This window comes from Ursus maritimus, unplaced genomic scaffold, assembly GCF_017311325.1.
Source record: "Ursus maritimus isolate PB19 unplaced genomic scaffold, ASM1731132v1 scaffold_16, whole genome shotgun sequence".
NCBI classification, from domain to species: domain Eukaryota; kingdom Metazoa; phylum Chordata; class Mammalia; order Carnivora; family Ursidae; genus Ursus; species Ursus maritimus.
This window is the reverse complement of record NW_024424008.1, coordinates 10,455,960-10,471,413: the sequence shown is the minus strand read 5'-3', so window position 1 is coordinate 10,471,413 and position 15,454 is coordinate 10,455,960. Positions and strand designations below refer to the sequence as shown.

General features: G+C 38.2%; 1 protein-coding gene across 2 annotated transcripts in view; it reads right to left on the bottom strand.

The window, feature by feature from the left end:
- The window catches only part of UVRAG (UV radiation resistance associated), a 294,465-nt gene that overhangs the window by 222,189 nt on the left and 56,822 nt on the right, over positions 1-15,454 (bottom strand). For both annotated transcript variants that reach the window (XM_040630863.1, XM_040630862.1), the window contains exon 5: positions 12,920-12,994. In XM_040630863.1, coding sequence (XP_040486797.1) covers positions 12,920-12,994 — 75 coding nt within the window. The remainder of the gene's footprint in view (positions 1-12,919; positions 12,995-15,454) is intronic.

Here is a 15,454-nt window from a genome sequence, read left to right as displayed (position 1 = left end):
TTGCTTACCCCTGTAGTGGGTCACTGGATGAATCACCTTTAGAGTATGTTACTGTACATTTTGAGAGTTCTTAGCTGCTACCACAGTCACAAGACTGTCCTTAACTTTATTGTAAGTTATACTAAAATAATCCAGTTGACAGGATAACTGATTATGAAGCAAACAGTATTATACACATACTTATTTATTTCAGTATTTATCGAATACCTAATACATACAGGGTGTCAGGCAATTGCTACCACCCTTATAAAAGCATACAACCCAGTACACTAGGATATAGATAGCCCAGTTAAGGTTCCAAGTGAAGTAAAAACTGCAAAGGTGCCAGAGGAAAGGTTAAAAAAGAAATAGCTACAGGGATTCCTGTGGGAAAGACTCCATCTAGTAGGAACAGGAACATGAAAGGCCACAGGGTGGCAGTGATTGAGACAGATTAGGAAGTACTGAAAAGTTGAATGACAGTGACGGAAAGTCCCACACAGTCTGAACACCGTTAGCCAAAGCACGACAGTGGGAAAACACAAGTTGCATTCCGAGAAAATTAAGTAGTGGTCCAATTTGTTCAGCTTCAATGACGTGGAAATTACTTGGAACCCTGGAGAGAAAAATAGTGGAAAACAGGGTTGAATAAGTAGGTTGGGAGGGCCAGAGTAGAGAAAGCCTTGAATGGCATGCTAAAAAGTGGAGGCAATCTCCAGGCAAGAAGGACTCACGAAAGCTTTCTGACAATATCGCATATTGATCAGAGATGCATTCAAGGAAAGTTCCTCTGGTAATGACAAATATGCATCAGAGAAGGCAGAATGTCCAGACACCAGTTAGCAGCCTATTCTAAAAATCCACACGGACTAGAGATAATTATAAGAGCTCAAACACTAAAAGAGAAAAGATAAAAGCGCAGCTAGAACTAAAAGTACTGTACATACCACTGACTGAATTCAGGCTGATGGGGAGGAGGAAAGCAGGTCAGAGATTTCGGCACATCTAGCAGACAGTGAGAAGTCACTCTACAAAACTTCTAAGCAAAGGAATAAAAAATGAAAATGTGCCTTAGGAAGATGAATTAGGCAGTGGTAAATAAGGCAGAGTGGATACAAAGAGACTAGCAGAGTCCATAAGCCCACCAGAGAACTAATCCAGCCTTAATACGGGGGTGCCGGTCTGAGCTTGGATCATGCAGGGCAACGGAGATGGACAAGTCGCCATGGATAGGAGTTTACTTCAAAGGCCTCAAAAGAGTCTAGTGGCCGACTGTATAGAGTAGATAAAAGAAAGAAATCAATCAAATCTAACTGCAACACTTGGGGCTCAAATAAATGGGGAAATGGTTAAGGAAGATGTGGGAAACTAGAAAGGAAAGAAAGCCCAGAGAGAAAAATAAAGAGTTCCATTTAAAGTATAATAATTTGAGGGGCGCCTGGGTAGCGCAGTCGTTAAAGCGTCTGCCTTCGGCTCAGGGCATGATCCCAGCATACCTGGATCGAGCCCCACATCAGGCTCTTCCGCTATGAGCCTGCTTCTTCCTCTCCCACTCCCCCTGCTGTGTTCCCTCTCTCGCTGGCTGTCTCTCTGTCACATAAATAAATAAAAAATCTTAAAATAAAGTATAATTATTTGCAAATGACTGGTGTCTATGCAGAAAGGGCCAGAAACTATTTAAACCTAGAGATCTAGAATTTTGAGTAACAAGCCATACAGATGATGATAGCCAGCTATCCCATTATGTATCCCATTAGAATGTTTAATGATCTGCTGCTACAGAAGCTTCACTCATTAATGTATTACTACTGTATGCCAGGCACAGTGCTAAGCACGAGGAATAAATTAGTAATGAAGACAGACACTGCCCCACCCTTAAGTCTAATAAATTAGTAATGAAGACAGACACTGTCCCTGCCCTTACAGTCTAGTAAGAGAGATGAGCGAACGGACAATCAGAATATAAACAGATAAGGGTCAGTGATGAGGAAAATGAAGCTGCCACAGGAGCATATAAGAGGGGTATCCAAACCAGATTTAGGGGTATATCACAGAAAGCCTTTCTATGGAAATGAGATCTAAGCTATGGGTGGGGTGCTTAGAAATCAGGAACCAGATCACACAGTAAGACCTTACAAGCCAGTAATTACTCTGAAATGATTCAAATAAAAGAGGGACATGACCAGCATTTTAGAAAGATAAATCTGGCTATACTCCAAGAAGCAGGACCGAAGGAGATATTTAGCAGACACCATCAAGCAGTCATTCAAAAAAGAGGGAGGGGTCCAGGCTGACTCCCCGGTTCTGACTTGAGACAGTACATGGAGAGCAGTACCATTCGCTAAACTAAGGAACACAGCAGGAGGAAGTTTTTCAAGATGGGGAGGGGAACTGAGCCAGTTTAGGACTTGTAGAGTGAGCATGTCTCTGAAACATCCAAGCAAACTGAAGCAAGTCTGGATATATGCAAATACAGACAGGAGAGGTAGACTTGGGAGGGATCTGAAGGCAAACACAACGTGCTCAGGAGAAGACAAAAGGCCCAAGTGGAAGCCTGAGGACAAAAGCTTAGAGGCTCCGCCAAAAGCTTTCCTCAGCAGAACTGACAGCATTCTAGATGTTATTTATAAAACTATTAAGTGAGCTTTGCAAAGAGTCTTTTTTCTACTTACTTAGGTAGAATAAGAAATTATGACTGGCAAGGGGAAAAACAATGGCTCTCTACTACTTGAGCATATTTTCAGATGCAATCAGTATCCATTTTAAAATATAGTATTTATTTGTACAACTTTTCTTAAAATAGCCACCTGATAAATCAACAGACAGCCTGTGTTCCTATGTGTATGTGTTCATTTGGACCTTAATACACTTTTAATTGCCAGCCAAGTTTAAACTGAAAAAAATTGGGCAAGAATCTCTGTCAAGCACCATCAAACCTTGGGTACCTTCTACCTCTGAGCTCTGAGGAAGCCCAGAAGCTAAGCTTTTGAGGAGGAAAGGCAAGACCTCTTCTGAGACACTAAACCAAAACTAAATATATGTATTCCCCCAGATTTGGTCTAAGGTTTGAGACCACAGAGGAAGTTCTCCTCTCCCTCAAAATAGTGAGAAGCAAATGAGAAATAAGAATAGTACTGTTAGGCAAAGGTATACAGATCCTGAAACAAAAATCGATTCCTTCTTTTAAATTCTACGGGGTAAAGAAATCCTTGTTCACATTTTAGTGTTTTAAAGTACCCTCAAAAAAGCATCAGAATCAGAGTCACACTGTGCAAGTATAAAGTGGACTTAAATGCCATCAATGCTACTCCATGACAAGAGACTGGAGGTGCCCCTACGAACGTAACCTAAAAGTATATTTTAGAGTAGAGACAGGAACCATGTGATCCTAATAGACTGAGTTTGCTCGTGGAAAAATATTTACAAAGCAAAGTTTATGCTAAATCCTGAGACTCACAGAAGTGAGTCAGACACAACTTCAGTGCAAAGGAGCTTACGCCCAAAGACGAGAAAAGACACGTACACAAAATCCTATACATGTGAGAGGAGAAGAGAAGGCAGCAGTGGTATCACGCTAATGAGCATTAGTGGAGAGAGAGAGAGAGGGTAGGAAGGACTCCCAGCTTTGGAGAACAATTTAAACCAAACTCGACTATCAGAGGCGGGATCAAAGGTCAAGCATGCCCTCACTACAAATCCAAGAAAGAACAGCAAAAACAAGTTTTTCAAAATTTTAAACTCTGAATCCTCTAGTGAGGATAAGTCTGGAGCTCTGTTTCTGTTTACTTTTCAAGAATCTAAAACATCTATACAAAGAACCATGCCTGGCTTTGAATTTTCCAGTATTAAAATTCTGAAAAGCTCAAAAATTGTGCTAAGGAGACAAGATCCTCCAAATTCGTAACAGGAAACGTGGCATTTTCCCAGATTATTTTCTGGCTTCAATGAAGAGGGAGAATGGGGACCACACTGCAGCAGCAGGATTTATAAATATGAATTACAGGATAAGATGATTTTCCAAACATCTGTCAGAAGTTAATTTGATCCAAGAGAAAGGAGGAAAGAGAGAAAAAAGGACTCGAGAGAAGCCAAATATAGTGACTAATACGTGGAACCGCTATAGACTTCAGTGGGTTGCTGGCCTCACGGGCATTGCATGCCCACTCTACAATAATACATACACAGAGTCTGCACAATAATGCACTTCATACCATTCAAAGCACTTTCCCATGTACCCTCTCATTTGATTCTCACAACACACAGAGAGGAGATCTCTGCTTAAACGTAAACACAGAGACCTGGTACTTTGAACAGCCTATATGAAGTGGGAAGAAACGTAGAGATGGCACGTAGCATAGTGTTTAAAAGAAAATCCCTCTGAATAAAGGAGACCTGGTTTAAGTCATGGTTCTGCTACCCCCCAGCTATGTAACTTTGGGTTAGTAGTTTAACGTTTTCTTCTAGGGTACTTTACCTATAAAATGAGGATAATAACCACCTCATGGAGTTGTTACACAAGATTAAATAAAAACAAGTGAAATAGCTAGTATATTGTCTGACATATAGTAGGTACTCAGTAAATGAAAACTGGCAATGGTAGCTTTCAAAAGCTCTATACCTAACTGATGTAAATGACCCTGTTACTAGGATATCACACCAGCTCAAATCATTCAAAAACAAAGTTTTACCCTGGATTTAAACTGAGCTCAGATACCTAAATGTTTTATAACAAAGCACGCAGCTATTAGAAACAACCCCTGAACATTCATTGTCTTTGTTTCTTATATTTCATAACGGGAGGGGGGGGCACAAGGAAAGCTGAATAGAATATATGTAGGAATGGTCTATTTTTATGATTTTCCAACTTTTACTTGATGATATACTGAAAGACCTGGACAACATTATACCATATCCCTTTCCCTATTGTTAAAACGTAGGCTACTTGGGACATTTAATCCTTACCTCTGAATGTTCAGCTTGTGTATTGTGTGGGACGTGCTCTGGAAACAAGTTAGTGTCCATTCACTTGACTAATAAGAGGAAATAACCATCTTTCTAATTTCTCAGTTCTACAAAGTTAACTAAATGGAAATACCTTAAATAGGATTAGAATTCAGATTTTCTACTTTTCAAAAGTATCATGTCTTGAAAAATATAAAATAAGGAATTTTCATTTGTACAGGCTCTCAAAACAGACTCTGAAACTTGGTATTGTCCCTAAATATTTAATCTAGGCTTGACTATGTACTTGAAATGATCAAGTTATGTGACTGTGTTTGTGAAATTAATCACCAAATTGCTATTTCAGTCTCCTGAGAATTTCATTCCAAAAAGATTTGATCCTTTTACTGGATTCTACTCCTACTCATTTTTTTTTTCCATTAGAGTGAGAAAGCATTGCCATCTACTGGACTCTGAAGATATTGCTTCTATACTTTTAGCCTGAGAAAGAAATTCTTTTTTTTTTTTTTTTTAAGATTTTATTTATTTATTTAACAGAGATAGAGACAGCCAGCGAGAGAGGGAACACAAGCAGGGGGAATGGGAGAGAAAGAAGCAGGCTTCCAGTGGAGGAGCCCGATGTGGGACTCGATCCCAGAACGCCAGGATCATGCCCTGAGCCGAAGGCAGACGCTTAACGACTGAGCCACCCAGGCGCCCCTGAGAAAGAAATTCTTAACAATCTAATGCTTTTTGCACTTTGTCAAAACCATAGTAGAGTTATTACGGCAGTACGAATTATATGTATCCCCCAAAACTCCAGAGAGGCACCTGGCTGGCTCAGTCGGTTAAGGCTCTACCTTCAATTCAGGTCATTGTCCAGGGTCCTCGGATGGAGCCCCGGGTCAGTTTCCCTGCTCAGTGGGGAGTCTGCTTCTCCCTCTCCCTCTGACCCTCCCTACCCCACTCATGCTCTCACTTGCTCTCTCTCAAATGAATAAATAAAATCTTTAAAAATAAAACTCCAGACGTTGGGGCTAGGGTTGAAGTAGGGTAGGAGAGAGAAATAATACCATCCCCTCAAGACTTTTATTCTCAATTATTGCTATGACATCATTCCTGAACAAACTTCTATGGAGCACCTACTATACCGTATGCCAGGTACGGTGCAAGGGATACAATAACGCCCTAGGATTAGAGAGGTAATCCCTTTATCCCAGGGTTTAGAGCCTAGTGAGTCGTTTCCATTTACTACTGAACTCCATTCATGTGCCAGGCTTACACTGTACATTATCACTTTTCATCCCCAAACAACTTACGATGAGATAGAAATTGTTCTCCGTGTAAGAGGAGAGAAACTCAGAGATGACTTAATTTGCCCAAGATCTCTCTCATGGGTAAGTTGCAGAAGTGCCTGGAATTAAACTCACATCAATCTGACTCCAAAACCTGTGTTCGTAACTACCAGGAGTATACACTCACCCAGGTAAGCTGTTAGCATCCTCCCAAAAACAAGAGTAGCAAAAAAAAAAAAAAAAAAAAAAAAAAAAAAAAAAAAAAAAAAGAGTAGCTGACGAAAGGCAATTCAGGCAAAGACAGTCTTACGTATCTATATAAAAGGTAAAACCCCTAAACTGAGATCTGAAAGGTTTCCAGCTTACTGGACAAGGAGCTGGCCCAAGAGCCTCTCACTCCTCATGCTCCCCCAAACGCCATTCTAGAGGTTCAATCCACCTAGAAAACATTCCTCCCAGACATCTAGCTTTATTCACCAACCTTCATCCACTCCAACTTCGAGCCACACCAGTGTTCCTCTCTGGTTCTCCATAGTCTCCAAACGTTAAAAAGAGCAGCTCTTCCTAAGGCGCTCTTCAGATTATTTAAAGTTCTGCTATAACTCACCTATGCTATCCGCAAGACCCAAATAACGGACACCAAAAACAATTTTTCAAACTAAATCCATTTGTAAACTGGAGCTCTTCTGGAATGTATCGTGTTTTATCTCACCTAAAGAAATAAATGTTTGTGAATCTGCATCTAATACTGTTGTATCCCAAACTACTTAGTTTAATAATGGGCACATGGTAGGTACTTGATATTTATTGATGGAAGAAAATCACTTTTGCAAATACAGACAGAAGATTTTCATCATTTATTCAATCATCTCTTCATCTGCATTGCTGCTGAAAAGCTAAGAGTTCCATGTTCATATGCCAAATAAATGCAGTCTTACTACATAAAGTTAACAAGAACGTATCACTCCCTAATAATGTTAGCAGAGGTTGCTGAACAAAGGATTCAAACCCACAGCATATTTTAGTCAAAGATTTTCTAATGTGTTAAGTAGTTTCCAAACACACTCCTGGTAGCGAGACTGAACTACTTGTCCATTGTCCTACGTAGTTGAAGATAGACCAGGTTCCTAAAAACTCGACAGACACGAGTAAAGCTTTTCAAGAAGCAGATGAACAAAGATGTAAGAGTTCTGAGCAAATAAGTAATTTCAGCTTTTCGACCCACAGTGGCTGAAGGCACTTTAAGTAACATGGACAGAGGAAGGGTTAACAGCAACATAGTCACCAGCAGTAATAGTAACAGTGTTTCTGGTTACAATTAATGTAAAACAAGGAGAATGCCTAAGAACTGGGCAACAAAAATTCTAGTCACTATTTATAAAGCTGCTTTAAAATGTGCTTCCATATCGCCCCACAACTCTTAGTGTACATACATTCTTAAAACACAATCCTGTTCTCAAAGCCTTGTTACTTTAGCATTTTATAAAATCCTTTATGAAATACGCCCAACACAGACATGATACCTGCTTGCAATTACTGTCATTACAAATACATTTGGACTTATTTCTACCACTCTACTACATGTTTTTGTTTACCATTTGTTGTCTTTCCTCCCTCCTATTAGTCGACAAAGTCTAAGTCTAACCCTAAGGTTAAACCTAACCCTTTTTTTCCTCTGCTACTTAAAAATATATATTCTCTCATTAGCAGAAGGAAGGGAAAAATGAAAGCGGGGGGAACAGGGAGGGAGATGAACCATGAGAGACGACAGACTCCGGGAAACAAACTGAGGGTTTTAGAGGGGAGGGGGATGGGGGGATGGGCTAGCCCGGTGGTGGGTATTAAGGAGGGCATGTATTGCATGGAGCACTGGGTGTTATGCGCAAACAATGAATCATGGAACACTACATCAAAAACTAAGGATGTACTGTATGGTGACTAACATATCATAATAAAAAATATATATACATATATATATATATATGTATATTTTATATTTTTTTTTCCTCTGGTTTCTGATCTCTACTAGATACCCTCACACTTTTAACATGCACGCTTGACCACAAATTTTTCTAACAAATTCTGAAGTCGTTTTCTATCCTCCTCCCAAACAGATCAGTGAGTCAATGAGTCTTGACTCTTTACACACCCTCCCTCACCTCATTATTGTTGTCTAGAGCAGTGCTTCTCAAACGCTCTGTGGCCAAGGACCAGTTGCTTTTCCTTCAATCCACTGCGAATTGATACTTTTGTAAAATACAATAAAAAGGCACAATAATGTCAAATTGCCATAAAAGTTTTGAAACATTTACTCTCACTTTTTATACTTGGCTCACCACAGACTAGTGACAGTTCTTAGACTAGCTCTGGTCCACAAACTATACTTTGAATAGCAATGGTCTAGTTTGTTTTTACCTTAAAACATATAACTTATTACATATTAAGTGTTTGTTTGCATGTTAGTTTGCTGTCAGTAGTTAACTGCACTCACTAACGTTGTACCCATTTTTATGTGTCTTGCTGTAACCTGCTTTTACCTCCCACATCTTCCCTTTGGGATCACTTCTCTACCTCCACTATTCAGTGTAGATAAAGGGTCTGTGGACAGTAAATTCTCAATCTGTGTGTCTTTACAATTGTTCCTCTTTCCCCCTTGCTCTTGACTGAAGGTTTACTAGAAATAGAATTATACATTTAATAGTTAATCGCACTCTGAGGATTATTTCTCCTTGCATCAACTGTTACTTTTGCAAAGTCTGCTGTCAGTCTAATTTGTAGGAAATATCTCCTTTCTCTCCACTCATTTTTAAGATTTCTCCTTTTAAAATTAACGTTAAGCATCTGCAGTTTCTCTAAGATGTCTTTTTTTCAGTCTCTTTCCGTAATAGGGAGAGTCCTACCTACTCCATTTCTGTTCCAGATAGGTTTAATTTTCTTGCTTTTAGTTTGATTTAGCAAAGTATGTCTCTTTAAATTTCGCTGATTTCACCAATCACTAGGGTTTTTTCGTTTTGTTTTTGTTTTTTGGGCTTCGGGGTGTTTGTTTTTAAACCAATCATTGCTTTTTGTTTGGTGCAGTGGAGGGTCTCAAAAGTGTGCACTTGCAAGGACATCTTGACTGGAAACATTGTTTATGGCTTTCTTTAAAAAGGAAAACTCACACTTTTTAAGGCTCAAACATATGTCAGATGTTCATCTGAAAACTGGTACAGGGGAAAGGTAAGGCTGGACTTATAAATTTGTAAAACTCACTAACTGAAGGACTATAGACTAAAATATACCACTTATTACAATAATATATATTCAATAAACTTTTATTGACCATTTGGTCTTGAATCCCAGCTCTGCTACTTAGGAGCTCTGTAATCATGAGAAAGTTACTTAACTTCTGTGTGCAGGCTTCCTCTTCTATAAAAAGACAATTGTGAGGTTTAAATGAGGTAAATTATGTAAAGCACTTAGAACAGTACTTGGCATTATTATTAACTCACTGAACATCAGCTATTATTATTATTGTCATTATTATCATCATCATCATCATTATCATCATCATCATCATCATCATCATCAGGGGGAACACTCTGCACTCATGTTTCCACACAGGCAAAAGATGTCCCACTCCTCGAGCCCCACATTAGGCTCTCTGCTCAGCAGGAAGCCTGCTTCTCCCCCGCCTCTGCCTGCCACTCTCCTGGCTTGTGCTCTCTCTCTGTCAAATAAATAAATAAAAATCTTAAAAAAAAAAAATGTCCCACTCTATTTCCCAGGTCCTAAAAAGAACATTTCCAGTTTCTCTGTGTCCTTCACTCATTCCTCTCCAGGACAGGCAGAGGACATATCTGACTGCTGAGCTTGGGAGATGAAACAGAGCATGGCCTCGGTTCTTTCCAGGTTCCCTCCCAGTCAAGAACAACCTGGCTACAGCACACATGAATTCGGCTTTTGGCTTGGGCGATTAGTCTTTGTCCCTGTAAGGGGAAGATCCCTGTTTTGCTTGTTTTGCTGGTTTTTGGGGAAGGTTCAATTTGGGAGGAAGTATATCCAGCTCTTTCAGTTGTAGAATTTAAGCCACATTTGCCAATTAATTTTATTAGTAATAAAGCCAACATTCCGATCTCCATTTATCACCTGTCTTATTTCTAAACTTGTTCCAAACTCAGGGGAAGAAGAAAGGAGTATTAGTCATTGGCTATCCAAAATCTCAATTACTAATAGCATCTGACTACCCAATTCCTAGGGAGATTAAATAGAATAACAGATATAAAGCTCTTAAAAGTGTTTGATACACAGCAATGTTCAATAAATATTCGCTTTAATATTATTACTGTGTACCAGACACTGTGCTAGATGGTGGGCTAGTTACCAGCTGCAAGAGGAACTAAATCCCTCAACAGGGTCAGGATGGTTAACCCTATAAATGGGACACTGGAAACAAAAACAGCAGCAGTCCCATAATTCTCTTATTAAATCAAACACTTTTACTAAGCAAATACCATGTCTCAAGAACTGTGATAGCTACTGGGAATTCAAAATTATATATACAAATCTGTCCTCGAGAAGCTCACAGATTAGAGGATCTATACAACAACGGAAAAAAAAGAGTTATAAAATGGTATGTCTTATGTCAAAGGTATACAGAGTGTTGATAAACTTTAGGAACTCAGAATATAAGGGCTTTAAAACGAATTTTTTTAAAATGTTTATCAGAGCTTGAATTGAATTTGATGCAGTCACCTAGACTACCTTCCATTTTGCCAAATCCAATGGGCAATTTTCAGTCTTCATCTTATTTGACCACTCCCACCCCTTAAAAGCCAAAACCAAACCAAAGCAAAAATCTTTTTCTTTGGCCTCTGAGATCCTATGAGACTCCACACTCTTTTCCTTATACATCTCTCATCAATCCTTCTCAGTCAACCTTTCTAATGCCTCCACCGCTATTTGGCCCTTAAAAGTGGAAGTACTCAAGGCTTGGTTATTAAACCCCCTTTTTCCTCACTGTATATCCTATCCCTAGCCTGAATTCATCATTTCAGTGACTATGTGCCATTGGCCCCACATTTATATCTCTAACCCACTTCTCTCCTCTGAACTCCACCTGCACATGGGTATCTTGAAGGCATCTCAAAGACCATATGATCAAATATCAACCCTCAATCTCTGCCTCCACCAAACCCGGTCTTTTTTCAGTGTCCCTTAGTTCTCCCAGTGCCTGGAACATTTATCCATCCCATTACATTACCCAAGCCAGAAACCCAGAAGTCATCCTTAACACCTTCTTTTTCCTTATACCCTAAATTCGAAGCATACCAGGTCCTAATGATTTTTACCTCCTAAAACTTTCGTAAATCCACCTTCTCTCTACTCTGCCAAACCCTGTTCCAAAGTATCAGCATCTCTTACCTAATATACTACATGATCCTCCTTTCTGTCTTTCCGCACATATTCTTGCCTCTTTTACAATCAGTCTTTACTACGGACATAGTGAAATTGTTAAAATACAAATCAGATTATATCTCTGCCATGCTAAAAATCCTTGAACACAATCCATTGCTCTTAGGATAAAATCCTTTAAAAGGATCTATTTGATGTGATCCCTGCCTTCCTGTCCAGCCTCATCTGGTATCACTCTTCCTCAATACTCTGACCTTCCTTTAGTTCCTAAAACCCACCACGTGCCTTTCCACTTCACGTGCTTCGAACGTGCCAACCTCCTCTGCTAGACCACTCTCCCCATCAGCCCCCACTCCCTGCACTTGGTTCACTTCCACTCATCCTCTGGATTGTAGCCTTAAAAGTCTAATTCTCAGAAAGGTCTTTCTTGAGTCCCTAGACTATAGGTAATGGCCTCACTACATGCTCTTACAGCATTACCACCATTTGTGTTTATATATATTCCTCCATGCTTGTCTCTTCCACACACTCCTGCTGGAAAATATCCATTTGCTCACCAACGTACCTTTAGCATTTACAGAGAGGGCACAATGGCTGATAAACAGCAGGTACTCAATAATTAGCTGTTGAATGAATGGAGCATTCTAGCAATAGCATTTCACACAACCAAGAATTATGAAGCAATGTGATCACTAAGAGCAAGCAATATAGAAAACTCACCTCATTGGCTTGTGGCTAGCATTAAGTGGGATAAAGAACATGAATCACCTGGCATAGTAACACAGATAGTAGGTACTTGGTAAATATGAATTCGCTTCCCTTTCCTTTCTCTAATTGCCTGTAGATACAGAGATAGCACTGACTATAATGTCACCTGACTCACAGTTTCTTAAATTTACTCAAAGTGCAAAAGGCATCTGAAATATTTAATAAAATTGTACAGCACTTAACCAAAATTCACCATTCCGTTTTTTTTTCTATTTTTTTAATTAGCATATAATGTATTATTTGTTTCAGGGTTACAGATCTGTGATTCATCAGTCTTACACAATCTGTTTTGACCCTCCAAAGAATTACATACATTAAGAGCAAAAAGCCCAGATTTTCTCTCAGGAAAATTAATAATCTGGATTTAGAAAAGAGAAATTGGGGTGGTTACAAATCAAGTCTTCACTCTAAAAAACATTCACCTTAAGCCACACTAAATAAACACACAGTGATACTTAAAACAAGATTCTATTTGCACAGAGCTTTTTACACTACATGTCACGGCACAGCTACACTAAACAGCATTAGGAAAATCCTCTTACCTTATGTTCAAATGGAGCACCATAGTAGCCATCATTCAGCCCAAAAATTATTTCATTTTGGTTGCGGGCATGAATCTAAGAGAAGAGAAAAACACACTATCAGTTCTTCTCCTTCCATTAAGTTCTATTATGATTAGGGCATGACAGTTACAACAGGACCTACTTCAATGCTGAGAAACAGGCTGACTAAACTAACAAGCCAGCAGAAAACATATCATTTATCCTAAGACCAGGTAATCAATTGAGTGCTTCCTGGTTTAGTCAAAGGGCTCACAAAATCATCACACGAGATAACAGGCACAATCATTCACATACATTTTCCACAAATACTTCTTCAGATTGCTACAGAAGGGCTATTTCTGAACTACAAGGGATCCAGAAACATACTATACATTCTCTGATCTCAAAGAAAACATAATCCAATTAGTCTGTAAGAGTGCTTTAAAAACTATCAAGTCCTAGAAAAAAACACAAAAGATTAATATTATTTTCCATTTTCAGGAAGACAGTTTAAAAATAATAATATCTAAGTTGCATCATCACTCTGGACTCTAGTTTCCTCAAGGAAAAATGAATGAATCAGATTATGCTCCGTTATATCATACTTCTGTGCCTACCCCCATCTCGTCTGGCTAAATCCAACATATCACCCAAATTTCACTCAAGATTATCAATCAATTTAACCTGACTGACATCTGCAAAACATTCCATTCAACAACAACAGAATAAACATCACATGTATAGGAAACATTCATCAAAAAAGAGATTCTATATTCTAGGCCATAAAATATACCTCAAAAAAGCTGAAAGGATTGAAATCATACAAACTATTTACTCTAAACTCAAAAGAATTCAAATAGAAATCAACAAAAGAAGGATACCTGCAAAATCCACAAACGTTTGAAAATTAAACACTCTACCTCTAAATAACCAATGGATCAAGAAGAAATAAAAGGGAAATTAGAAAATGTCTTGAATTGAATAAAAATGAAAATTCAACATCAAAGTTTGTGAGTCACAGTTAAAGCAAGGCTTAGAGGAAAATTTAGTAGATGCTTACTTTAGAAAAGAGAAGTCTCAAAACAGTAATGCAAAAATCCTACCTTACTAGTAAAGAAGAACAAAGTAAACCCAAAGCAAGCAAAAGAAAGAAAATTATATGGATAAAATCAGAAATCAATGAAACTGAAAGCAATAACAATAATCAATGAAACCAAACACTAGTTATTTGAAAACCTAAGAAAATAGATAAATCTCTAAGCAGAGTGACCAAGAGAAGAAAGAGAGGAGACAGAAATTACCGATAGCAAGAATGAAAGAGGAAAGGATCATTATATAGCCTATATACGTTACAAGGATATAGTAATATTGTGGAAACGTTTATACTAATAGATTTGAAATCTTAGGTGAAAATGACAAAGTCTTTGGAAGACAAACTATCAAAGCTCACGTAAGAAGACACAGATAACCTAAATAGCCCCATATCTAATAAAGTAACAGAAGTCATACATTCAAACTTTCCCACAGGGAAATCTTAACACCCAGATGGGTTCACTGAAGAATTCTGCCAAACATCTACAGAATAAATAATACCAACTTTACACAAATTCCTCCAGAAAAGAGAAGAGTAAAGGCTTCCCAATTCATTTTACAAGACCAGCATTACTCTCATTTAAACCGGACAAGGACAATGCAAGAAAAGTACAGACCAATATCTCCCATGGACACAGATGAAAGAAGCCTTAATAAAATACTAGCAAACATAATAAATTATGAAAGGAAATTTCCTGACCCCGATAAAGTGTCTACAAAATTTACAGCTAATATTATACTTAATAAATAATGAAAGACTGAATACTTTAACACAACATCAGTAACAAAACAAGGATGCCCACTCTACTCACTTCTGCTCAACATTGTCCTGAGGTCTTACCAATGAAATGATATGAAAAAGAGAAAAAGACATATTCATTAGAAAGGAAGAAATTAAACCATGTGTTCACAGACATGACTGCCTACATAGCAATCTTCAAAAGGAACTACCAAAAATACTAGATCTAATAAATGAGTTTAGCAAGGTCACAGAATACATTCTCAATACAGAAATGTTTCTATATATTAGCAACAACAATTGGAAATGGGAATGTTTTTTAAATGAATAGCATTTAAACTAGCATAAAAAAACATGGAATCCACAGGTACAAATCTAACCAAAATATGTGAAAGACCTGTATGCTTAAAACTACAAAACACTGATGGGTGAAATCAAAGATCTTCACAAATGGAGAGCTATACCATGTCCATAGATTGAAACATTCAATATTATTAAGATGTCAATTCTCCCCAATTTTTCTCAGATTTTTGTAGAATTGACAAATTAATTCTAAAGTGTATATGTAAAGGCAAAAAATCTAAAATAGCCAGAACAATTCTGAAAAAAAGATCAAAGTTGGAGGACTCATATTAACTGAATTCATGATGTATAAAGCTATGGTATTCAAGATAATGTGGTATTGGCATAAAGACGGACATGTA